Genomic DNA, 12,021 nt, shown 5'->3' on the forward strand with positions numbered 1-12,021 from the left:
CGCGCTTTGCAGCAGTAACACACGTGGCATAGTTGGAATAAGCGATTCATACATAAAAATAGACATTCAGAAAGGGCGTCTCTGCCCCATATTGCTCACAATATAAGTCTTTATGCGAATGCAGTTCTGGACTAATTGCTTGACTTGAGTTTCTTTTAGGTCATCTGAGAGTTACAAATATCTTAGAGTTGTCGCACTGGCAGCCTCATGCTGGATTTGTGGGTGCTTGTACATATTACCTGCACTCCTCCCTTAGGCTGCGCTTATAGTGCCTTGCGACGTCGCTCCGAATCAAATACATTGACTCCGTCGCAATCACTTATAGTAAGGGCGACGGAGTGACCAAAAACTTTGAAGCCGGAAAAATTGACTCTCTGAACCACTCAAATGGCGCGGCCCGCCCCTTATAGTGACGTCAATGGCCTTGTCGCCAGCGACGTCGCTAAAAATCAAATTACAACTTTCGCCAGTGGTAACGGGTGACGTCATCGGTCGCGTCGCTGTCGCCAGCACTATAAGCGCGGCCTTAATGAAGTGTGCTGCTGGTGAAAGGATTGGCCTGGCATATATGGAAAACAAAAGAACAGATCCTGCGCTTTTACCAATTGGGTTAAAATATACAAGTGACGGGTTTACATTTAGAACCTAAGTCTGTGTGACACAGGTGTCATTTGGGAGTCTTGTATCATGTTTTGATCAAAAGATGCAACTAAATGACTTGTTTGTCACACAGACTTAGATTATAAATGTAAATATGTCACTCGTATATTTTCGGTATATGCAAGAATAAAAAAAGGGGAAAAAATTGTACAACACAGCAAAAAGCTTCAAGATACAGTATAGAAGTACAAAAAGCCAAAATTATCACACTCGCATGCTATGCATTAGAATAAGGTGATGGGGTGGTGACTGGAACCTCAGTATTGCAGGTATGGGATGGGGGGGGTCAGAGATCCAGTGTAATATTAGACCTCAGATTCTCCGCGCATAGAAATATGTTGTCAGCTTGAATGCTTGTGTTTGTTTTACTCCAATGTTTGTATAGTTATTCTGAAGCCATAGATGGTCACAGATAAACAAGGACAGATGCAGCAAGACTTACTGTCCCCGTGACCACAAGAAACTTAGTGCAAGTCCCTGGCATTTATTTGTGTTCTGCGGCAACCGCGACTGAGCCGCAGCCGCAAAAATGGGGTTTAACAGCGGCTGTAGTACTCTGCAGTAATGACATGCGCTTCTGTGAGTCTTCAATCTAAATGCAATTAACCCACTCCTTCCCCTTCATTTCAATGTAAGCCACCATATATTCCCCAAAAAACTTGAAATGAATAAACGTATGGTTAAAATATGACTTTTGTTTTATTGGAATACTTACTGTTTTCAGTGCCACACACAACCAAGTGTAAATCCCCGGCATTTATTTGCAATTTGCGGCACCGTGGCAGCTACCAAGTATTCTAGGCATAGATATTCGCCACAATAATTCTGCCGCTGTGAACAGGGATCATGGGACCGTGATCTCGCACCTTGTCATGGGAACAGTAAGTCTGGCTACATCTGTACTAGATGAGCTGCATTTCATATTCCATTTTTTCAGAATAAAAGAAGTCTTAATTATTACTTTAAGGTTGATTTTTCAATGTTTCTAAGGAACCCAACTACGCTGATAAATTGTTCAAAATCTTTTTTTGCCGACAGGGCGATACACCTAACGGCGTGGGGGATGGAAAAGGAGTGAAGTCCTTGGTGAACAAAATGACGGTCGCTTTAAAAACCAAGTCCGTAAATGTGAAGGAAAAAGTCATCAGCTTCATTGAAAATACATCAGCACCCGTAGAAAGGTGGGTTCATTATCGCTGTGACTAGCATTGTGTTCATTTCAATGCAGTAATAATTCTTTCCTTTTAACACACGAGGAGCCAACCATTACTCTGTACAAGCAATTTTGCGGTTTCATTTCCTTGAGACATCGGTCTTCATTCTGTTAAGTGTAAATGGCTGGCAGTAGGGCACAGAAAAGCCTCATTAACGTCAATAGGGCCTTCTGCGTGATAGCGTCAGATCAGCGCTATTCACACTTTACAGAGCAAAGGCCTATGAATTTGTGCAGCCATTATCACTTTTATAATCATTAATTCATTACATTCTGACAAATATTGTATGACAAAATACTGTTTTGGTAAACGGTTGTAGGAACAAAAATGTGAGCTGCTGGGGTTGTGCTTTTTTAGGTCATTGCAGAATTTGACACCCTTTTGCATCTATTACGTGTGTGTGTGTGTGTGTGTGTGTGTGTGTGTGTGTGTGTGTGTGTGTGTGTGTGTGTGTGTGTGTGTGTGTGTGTGTGTGTGTGTGTGTGTGTGTGTGTGTGTGTGTGTGTGTGTGTGTGTGTGTGTGTGTGTGAAGTTTGTCAAACCAAAAACAGTTAAATAAAAACCATATGTTTTAAAGGTTTTTTTCTTACAAATAACATTAACTGCATCGCTTTTTTTTCGTTGTTTCAAGATTCTTAAAAGCTCATATAACTTTTCCACTACTGTAAAGTAAGTACTGTACAGTAAAGCTACTGTACCTTTCTTTTGACAAACTGTGTGTTCATCAAAGTCAAACTTTTTCTGATTGATGTAATCATGTTGGTTTGTATTCTGTGCCTCAATTTGCTATAGAATCTCTTTTACTCTTCCATGGCCAGAGAGGGCGAGTTTGGAGCGGTAAGCCTTTCAGTAGTGCGCTGTGATCCCACCACCTTTGTACTTCAGCACAGTGTCTCGCTGTCTGTAAGCATCAGTCACACTGACCCACAACCCACAAGCCATATACTGTAATGTTTATATAACAGGCCAGTACACGCTTCAAAGCCAAAAGCGACAGGTTAACTTATCAACCTACTCTATTATTTACACATCTGACTCCACATCCTTTATAAAACCGTAGTGTTAGATGGTGATTATGCAAAATAGCAGTTTCCCCTCCATCCTCACAGTACTCTCTTGAAAGGAACACATATCAGTATATTTTAACTTTGCTATTTATCGCAGAATATTAAAGTCTAGTTCAAGATTTTCTATGTGACCTTTACGTTTTATTCGTCAACCTTTTTACACATTCTGACATAAACACTGGTTACTTTGAAATGGGTCTTTGTAGAGGACATATTTCTATAACGATGCTTGCAAATAGATTTCATGTGAACTCTGTGGACGGTCAGTGTTACTGATGCTTCTCTTCATAAGTAGTAAGTAGAAGGATGCGCACAACTTACTGCAGCGCTTTCTTAACAGCACCACCACACTAACTTGTATATTCCATCTAGAGCTAATCTGCTTTCTGTCCATAACACTTCCACCCGTGGATATGTAGATGCTTATATACGGATGAATGATCTTAGCTGTTGTGTTGCTGCAAATGGCTCCATTGTCTTTTGAAGTGTGTAATATTACTTGGATAATGAGTGCTTAGTTGATTATACTTGATATTTCCTTTTCTCTGCTTGTTAATATTTGATTGTGATACAATCTGCTTGTGGGAGAAGCAGAGAATGAAGCATTACATCAAGCAATGTTAAAATAAGAGGAAAAGGTTTGTTTTATAAGGAAGTATTTGTTGGCGAAGTACCAATTAAATATGAAAATGTGTGTTCGCTAGAAATTACTAATCTAAGGCATGTTTTACTTTTCACCTTCACAATTCAATGAGGTCCCTATGTCTATCGTCCATAATCCTTTTCTGTTTTGAATTAATAAAATAATAACCACTGATGCGAATGGGCACAATGAGATGTAATAAACCACTGTAAAGTAAATATATAAAAAAAAAAATTAACAGTACAATATGTATGTCAAGTAGTGCCAATTTTTTCTAATATCAAAATGTGATTATTTGCTCCATAAATAAAGCCTGTCTCCGGTTAACTAATCTTTAATAATCTGAATCAATTATTTGTGAATGAAATGATTATAGAATTTTGTTCTTGTAGAGCAGCCATCAAGAATGGGACTGAAATGTTATATATTTTATTTACAAATGTTTTAAATGCTCTGTTTGTATTGTTCATGAAAGCCAACTGTGTCCCGGGGGGTTTAGAGAGAGTTGGATAAAACCGGCATACATTTATACGTAGCTGGGTGCTATCTGGATATTGTACAAGTTAATCAGTTTACAGTCACTTTCATCTTGTGTGACAAGTGTCTAATGCACTGTGTTCTTTACAAGCGAGGCTGGTGAACCTTTATGACCTAGAAGAATCCTGTGAGACACAAATTTACTATACAATAATGAAGGAGTATCCATTAAAAAGCGTCTGAAAGGCAAACTGGTGTGTTAATAAAAAGAAAAACATTCTAATGACTTGCATTATTGGAGCAAGTCTACATTACATAGCTACATAGTAGATGGGGTTGAAAGAAGACGTATGTCCATGTTCAACCTGTGCTAAACGTAGATGACTGATACTTATCCTATATTTGTAATTACAGTAGGTTGATCCAGAGGAAGGCAAACAAAAAACAAAAAAAGTTTTTGCTAGTTCATTATAAAAATATCAAATGTCTGTTCTACTTGGTTTTATATATCTATAAGTTCTGGGTTGGAGCAATCTGAGCTTTAAAACGGTAGGATTTGTAACATTTGGTATCCGATAAAACCCAAGGAAGAGTTGCACAAGATACGCACATCACCTCACCTTTCTGACCTTGCTGTTGTTTTTGCTTATATTTGCATTTAACTAGACTGTGCTTTTCTAATGCCAAAACTTCATTTTATGCTACTTAAGTCCCACTTGGCCAGCTAAACTTTTCCAAAAGCAAACTTGTATCCCCGGTGTCTGCTTAACTAAACAGAAGCACGCAACGGCTCTGCATGCCCCTGTCTGCTATGACCCTTGTAGTGGAGTATTTAATTTTTTTTTTTTAATTTTCTCTCTGATTTGATTTGCTACTGACAGGCATGTAAGCAGCAGTGATAGACTGGGGAAGCCGTATCGGGGTGTAAAACCAGTATTTAGCATTGGGGATGAAGAAGAATACGACACAGGTATAACGCATGTTTATTATATACTAGCTGAGAGCCCCGGCGTTGCCCGGGATGTTTGTGGTGTGGGTGTGGCATTTGGGTGAGGAGTGGTCAACGCGGCCCATGTGCGGTGGTAGTGCTGCTGTGGCTGTACTGATGGTGATTGTATCGGTGTGCTGATTTGGGAGGGTTTGGTGCTGATGTGGGGGTGCGGATGTGGGTGTGCCGATGGGGGAGGTGCAAAGGTGCCGATGTGTGGGTGCTGATGGTGTTGATGGGGGCTGAGAATGGCGGGGAGCCGAGAATGCCAGTGTGCTGGGGGGGCATGGGATAGCGGTGTGCTGATGTGGTGGTGCTGGGGATAGTGTGTGTGTGTGTATACACGTGTGTGTGTGTGTGTGTATATACATGTGTGTGTATACACTTGTGTGTGTGTATATACGTGTGTGTATACACGTGTGTGTATACATTATGTGTATGTATACGTGTGTGTGTATACGTGTGTGTGTATGTCTACATGTGTGTGTGTGTATGTCTCCATGTGTGTGTGTACGTGTCTCCGTGTACATGTGTGTGTGTCTACGTGCGTGTGTGTCTACGTGTGTGTATGTGTCTACGTGTATGTGTCTACGTGTGTGTGTGTGTGTGTACGTGTGTGTGTGTGTGTGTGTGTGTGTGTGTGTCTACGTGTGTGTGTCTACGTGTGCCTGTGTGTATACGTGTGTGAATACGTGTGTGTACACGTGTGTGTTTGTACGTGTGTCTACATGTGTGTGTGTATACGTGTGTCTACGTGTGTGTGTATGCGTGCGCCTACGTGTGTGTGTGTATACGTGTGTGTATACGTGTGTGTATATACGTGTGTATACGGGTGTGTGTAAACGTGTGTGTGTAAACGTGTGTCTGTGTGTGTGTGTGTGTGTGTGGTGTGTAGCTGAGAGACCCGGCGTTGCCCGTGAGTTAAATTTCCCGCTAGGAGGAGGGGGAGAGCGGACGGAAGGAGAGGGAGGGCGGACGGAGAGCGGACGGGAGGGCGGACGGGAGGGCGGACGGAGAGCGGACGGGAGGGCGGACGGAGAGCGGACGGGAGGAGGAGGAGGGGGGGAGAGCGGACGGGAGGAGGAGGAGGGGGGGGAGAGCGGACGGGAGGAGGAGGAGGGGGGGGGAGAGCGGACGGGAGGAGGAGGAGGGGGGGGAGAGCGGACGGGAGGAGGAGGAGGGGGGAGAGCGGGACGGGAGGAGGAGGAGGGGGGGGAGAGCGGACGGGAGGAGGAGGAGGGGGGGAGAGCGGACGGGAGGAGGAGGAGGGGGGGGGAGAGCGGACGGGAGGAGGAGGAGGGGGGGAGAGCGGACGGGAGGAGGAGGAGGGGGGAGAGCGGACGGGAGGAGGAGGAGGGGGGGAGAGCGGACGGGAGGAGGAGGAGGGGGGGGAGAGCGGACGGGAGGAGGAGGGGGGGGGGAGAGCGGACGGGAGGAGGAGGGGGGGGGGAGAGCGGACGGGAGGAGGAGGGGGGGGGAGAGCGGACGGGAGGAGGAGGGGGGGGGGAGAGCGGACGGGAGGAGGAGGGGGGGGGGAGAGCGGACGGGAGGAGGAGGGGGGGGAGAGCGGACGGGAGGAGGAGGGGGGGGGGAGAGCGGACGGGAGGAGATGGGGGGGGGGGAGAGCGGACGGGAGGAGGAGGGGGGGGGAGAGCGGGCGGGAGGAGGGGGGGGAGAGCGGACGGGAGGAGGAGGGGGGGGAGGGGAGAGCGGACGGGAGGAGGAGGGGGGGTGGAGAGCGGACGGGAGGAGGAGGGGGGGAGAGAGCGGACGGGAGGAGGAGGGGGGGGAGAGAGAGCGGACGGGAGGAGGGGGGGGAGAGAGCGGACGGGAGGAGGAGGGGGGGGGGGAGAGAGCGGACGGGAGGAGGAGGGGGGGGAGAGCGGGACGGGAGGAGGAGGGGGGGGGGAGAGAGCGGACGGGAGGAGGAGGGGGGGGAGAGAACGGACGGGAGGAGGAGGGGGGGAGAGAGCGGACGGGAGGAGGTGTGGGGGAGAGCGGACGGGAGGAGGAGGGGGGGGGGGAGAGAGCGGACGGGAGGAGGAGGGGGGGGGAGAGAGCGGACGGGAGGAGGGGGGGGGAGAGCGGACGGGAGGAGGAGGGGGGGGAGAGCGGACGGGAGGAGGAGGGGGGGAGAGCGGACGGGAGGAGGCGGGGGGAGGAGGGGGGGGAGAGTGGACAGGAGGGGGGTGGGTTGGTTAAAATTTCCGGCTCTCTCCTCTCCACTCCCCCTGTATGTTTCTCCGCTCCCCCCCTCTCTCTCCCCTCCTGCCCCCCCCCATGTGACACAGACACACACACACAGTGACACACACAGTGAGAGACACACACACAGTGTCACACACACACACACACACAGTGAGAGACACACACAGTGTCACACACACACAGTGAGACACACACACACACAGTGACACACACACACACACACACACACACACACACGTCACCTCTCCTTCGGGGCGCCGCCATCTTAGGTGCCGCGTGTCCCCCCGCCGGGGAGGGAGGTGAGTGCGGGAGGGAGTAGAGCGGGAGGGAGGTGAGTGAGGGAGTAGAGCGGGAGGGAGGTGAGTGCGGGAGGGAGTGGAGCGGCTTCCGGGCGCCTCTTAGGTGCCGCGTGTGCCAACCCCCGCCAGGGAGGGAGTGGAGCGGGAGGGAATGGAGTGGGAGGTGAGTGGAGCGGGAGGTGAGTGGAGCGGCTTCCGGGCGCCTCTTAGGTGCCGCGTGTGCCCCCGCCGGGGAGGGAGGTGAGTGCGGGAGGGAGTGGAGCGGCTTCCGGGCGCCTCTTAGGTGCCGCGTGTGCCAACCCCCGCCAGGGAGGGAGTGGAGCGGGAGGGAATGGAGTGGGAGGTGAGTGGAGCGGGAGGTGAGTGGAGCGGGAGGTGAGTGGAGCGGGAGGTGAGTGGAGCGGCTTCCGGGCGCCTCTTAGGTGGGCGCGTGTCCCCCCGCCGGGGAGGGACTGGGAGGGAATGGAGTGGGAGGTGAGTGGAGCGGGAGGGAATGGAGTGAGAGGGAGGTGAGTGGAGCGGGAAGGAGTGGAGCGGCTTCCGGGCGCCTCTTAGGTGGGCGCGTGTCCCCCCGCCGGGGAGGGACTGGGAGGGAATGGAGTGGGAGGTGAGTGGAGCGGGAGGGAATGGAGTGAGAGGGAGGTGAGTGGAGCGGGAGGGAATGGAGTGGGAGGGAGGTGAGTGTGATGGGGTGGGGGGAGAGGACAGAGAGGTGTGTGTGTGTGTGTGTGTGTGTGTGTGTGTGTGTGTGTGTGTGTGTGTGTGTGTGTGTGTGTGTGACACTGTGTTTTTTTTTTTTTTTTTGTGGACCTTTGGCCCGTCACTCCGCCTCAGGCCAATGCGAGGTGTGGGGGCGGGCCAAGGGGGTGGTGTGAGTGTGTGAGGCCAATGAGAGGTGTGCGGGGGCGGGCGGCCCAAGGGACCAATGACATTGCCGCTAGGGACACCGGACATCCAGGCAGGCAGGCAAACATACAGTGCTTTCACTAATATAGTATAAGAAGATTACTGACAATCTCAACAGTTCTGTATATAGAATTTTGCTGGAGTATTCGTCCCTATTTTGTGCTAGCCCTAGCTATTCATTTTTTTGTGAAACCTGTTTTCAATCACTTATAACTATAGCATAAAATCATGTTCACATGACATACAGCAGGATTGAAGCCTGTTACTGTAAATCTATTTTTATATACATGAAAAGGTGTCCTAGTGCCTTTTTAAGTTTGCACCCAGCATCACATATCTTTTTTTCCAGATGAGATTGACAGTTCCTCCATGTCAGACGATGACCGCAAAGAAATTGTTAACATCCAAACCTGGTTAAACAAGCCTGATGTCAAAAATAATTTCCCATGTAATGAAGTAAAAGAAAACGGACATATGTTTCCAAGGTGTGTTTTATGTTTGTGTTTTATTTACCCGGATTGACTTATGTATAGACCTTTTTTTGGCTCATCTCCCTTCCTTTCTCGTATTTACATTTCCATACCGCTCTGTTTTCAAAATATTGGGGTATTGGTTGCCTTCCATACAATTTTTGATACAACTTGTGTCTTTAGCATCACACTACTGGGTTAGGCTCACCATTGATTGCCCCATGTAGTTTCACATTCCCTGACATTCTGTATGCAGTTTGTGGGGTTCTTCTGTATCTGTGTATGCATTAATTCACCAGTCCGTAAATATAGGTCTTTTTCCTGTACCATTTATGGCTGTGTTTCGTCGGGAAAGTGAGCTAAAAGCACATAGTACAATTATTTCACAGTTTTCAAGCCCAAGTCTACCATTTCTTGCTCGGTGCATTGACAGCATGTTGCACTTAAATATCAGCAATGTCAGAAGGTGCTTGAATGCTGGTTGTAAATCCGCCATGTGTTTAAGGGACTAGCCGTTCAAGCTAAATCTTCTAGCACTTAAAGCATTCACCCCACTTTATAAACAGCGCTGATTTTAAACTAGGCTTTCTTTGAAGTTGACGCTAGGTGAAAAGCATTCATACTTGCCAAATATTTTTCTCACACTGCGGAAAATGACCCAATTTTCACTTCAGGCAAAATTTGTTTGAACATCCGGCCATTAATATTTTCTTCTATACTTATCTATTGTTTTATTCATGATTAATATGACCGCTGTTTTTGTCTCCTTCCAGTTATCTCCTGCTAACTGCAACCCACATGTATTGTTTGCGAGAGATTCAGTCTAGAAAGGGATTTGCTTATATACAGTCTCGTCAAGCGCTCAACTGTGTTGTCAAGATTACATCAAAGAAGAAACACCCTGAACTTATCACCTTTAAATATGGAACCAGCAGTTCCTCAGGTGTAGATATATTAGCAGTGGAAAGGTAAGAAGCGTTTTTTTTCAACCCCAGACAGTTCTGTATTCGCAGTGAAATGATTAGTGGAAGTTTGCAGGTTTTCCTATACTTTATGGTCAATATGATTGTACTGTTGGATTTACATTTCTGTGTATTTATCCCGTAACTGGTTGTATCATTTTGATACATCTGTAGCATGAATTGTAACCCTTTTCCTACTTGATGTGCATCTGTTTTCTATGTCCTGTGTTGCAGCTGTATCCAGAGCTAAACAATTTAAAGGGCGACGGAATTCATGTGTTTTGTTTTAATTTAAGAAGCAGTTGCTCTGATTAATTATTTTTTTATTTTTTTAAATTTTTTTTTAAACTTATTCTTTATTTGAATTCTCTTTAAGAAAAGTAGGGGATGGGATACTGAACAAAAAAAGGGTGTCGTATTACTTTTAGATTACATACATTTGTATACATACATATATAACAGATTTAATGGGGTAAACATTAACGACACCCTGATTAAATTTTGAGGCGTTGAACGGGAGGCCTCTCTCTTTCATAGATCAATGTTTGCACCCTCTTATTAGATAACTTTCCTATAAATCTATAAACGCATAAACTCAGAGTTCAGTGAAAGAGAGAGACTCGCTGTGAAGTTGCTGAAGCAATGGACAGGTTTGCCATGGAATTACTATACAAAGTCACACCCGTTATCATATATAAACTAAAACTGTTAACCCATTTTGTACACTTAAAGATCGTAGAATTGACCCGAACTTTTTCCTCCTAGGTATTTGATTCCAAATGCAGGCGATGCGACCAAAGTCATAAAGCAGCAAATCATGAAAGTGCTTGATGCTTTGGACAACTAACGACCAGACCTTCCTAACACACATTTAACTTTCTAACTCGAGGCGCCTGGAAAAGAAGATCCCTTTTCTATTTGTTGGTGGGATAATAAAATTAGTTTTTGCGTTTATTTAATTTACTGGGAGGCTGTTTCATAACACTCCGATTGCATACGTTGTTTCTTACATTATTCATTTTGAGACCAGCATTATTTTACGTACCTGATCCGACTTCCCTAGAAAAAGATGCAGAAAGCAGTTGCGTACTTTTACAAATGCTTCGAGGGAATGGTACAGAAATGAGGCTCTCTTTGACTCTGAGAAATCAGTAGAAACTATAAGAGTTCTCATTTTCAAGTTGCTTTTGGTGTGAACAATAGGGGAAAAACACTCGGGGTTAGCCTACTTAAAATGGTCCGCACAGAAAATGTCTATTGAGAGAAGAAGCCTGCAGCTCTCAGTGGTGAGAGCTGGTGGAATGTGCAGAGGGGACTGAATCCTATGCCAGATGCTCTGTTTCATATTAACCAAATTCCTCTGAAATCTGCAATGCACTAACGGGTAGTATGTTCTGAGGAGCTCAAGGGAACATTTTTCTACATACCAAACACTTATTATTAAGATTTCACAGGGCTAAAGCTGTATATGGAATACACAGTCTGTTCCATGAAATAATGTTCTTTTATTTGCAAGTGATATGTGGGCAAATATGTGCAATGTGTGTTTGGTGTTATAAGATGGTCAGGAAGGAGAGAGCTCCAAAATCCCTTTCACTGCCAGCAGTACTGCACTCTATAGGGAAATAACTAGAGTTCAAGTGGGAGTTTAGCACCTGCACCATTAAGCACACAGGGACAAATGACAATTACCCCCTACATGTGTTCCCAGTTCTAAAGGAAGGTCCAAATAGGGGGTTCCAGTGAACGTCTCCATTATTTATTCATAAATAGTTTGCGTTTCGGCGCCTACCTGGGCCCTTTTTGACAAACTCAAGCACCCCTCCCCCCTCAACTATTTATCAATCTCACTTGAATGGGACTTAATGCCGGATCGTGAGTGCTAAGCCTCACTGGCGCTTGATGAATCTGCCCCTCTGTTCTTTTATTTCAATTATGAACTGTTTAAAAAATGTTTAAAAAAAAAAAAAGACTGGGGTACCTATTTATTCCATATAACATGATCCCTAAATCCGAGGTAACTTGCTTAAACCTGCAGGGTGAGCTCTCGCTATTTGCAGTGGGAGGATCTAGCTGTGTAGCAATTGTAGTGACTTTTTTATTTCCCTTTCACTCAGCTGTTGAGAG

General features: G+C 46.2%; 1 protein-coding gene across 3 annotated transcripts in view; it reads left to right on the top strand.

Annotated features, from left to right (window-relative positions):
• The window catches only part of TBC1D23 (TBC1 domain family member 23), a 53,242-nt gene that overhangs the window by 39,305 nt on the left and 1,916 nt on the right, over positions 1 to 12,021 (top strand). Inside the window, exons 14-19 of one of the 3 annotated variants that reach the window (XR_012800403.1) lie at positions 1,699 to 1,841; positions 2,667 to 2,711; positions 4,943 to 5,031; positions 8,812 to 8,947; positions 9,706 to 9,900; positions 10,660 to 10,818. Coding sequence is in view for 2 of the 3 variants with exons in the window: in XM_075594078.1 (XP_075450193.1) it covers positions 1,699 to 1,841; positions 2,667 to 2,711; positions 4,943 to 5,031; positions 8,812 to 8,947; positions 9,706 to 9,900; positions 10,660 to 10,741 (690 nt within the window). In the remaining variant the exon portion in view is untranslated. Of the gene's footprint in view, positions 1 to 1,698; positions 1,842 to 2,666; positions 2,712 to 4,942; positions 5,032 to 8,811; positions 8,948 to 9,705; positions 9,901 to 10,659 lie in introns of all 3 variants that reach the window. The other 2 variants (XM_075594078.1, XM_075594079.1) reach the window with 2 other exon arrangements.

The sequence above is a fragment of the Ascaphus truei genome, chromosome 3, assembly GCF_040206685.1.
Source record: "Ascaphus truei isolate aAscTru1 chromosome 3, aAscTru1.hap1, whole genome shotgun sequence".
In the NCBI taxonomy this organism is placed as follows: domain Eukaryota; kingdom Metazoa; phylum Chordata; class Amphibia; order Anura; family Ascaphidae; genus Ascaphus; species Ascaphus truei.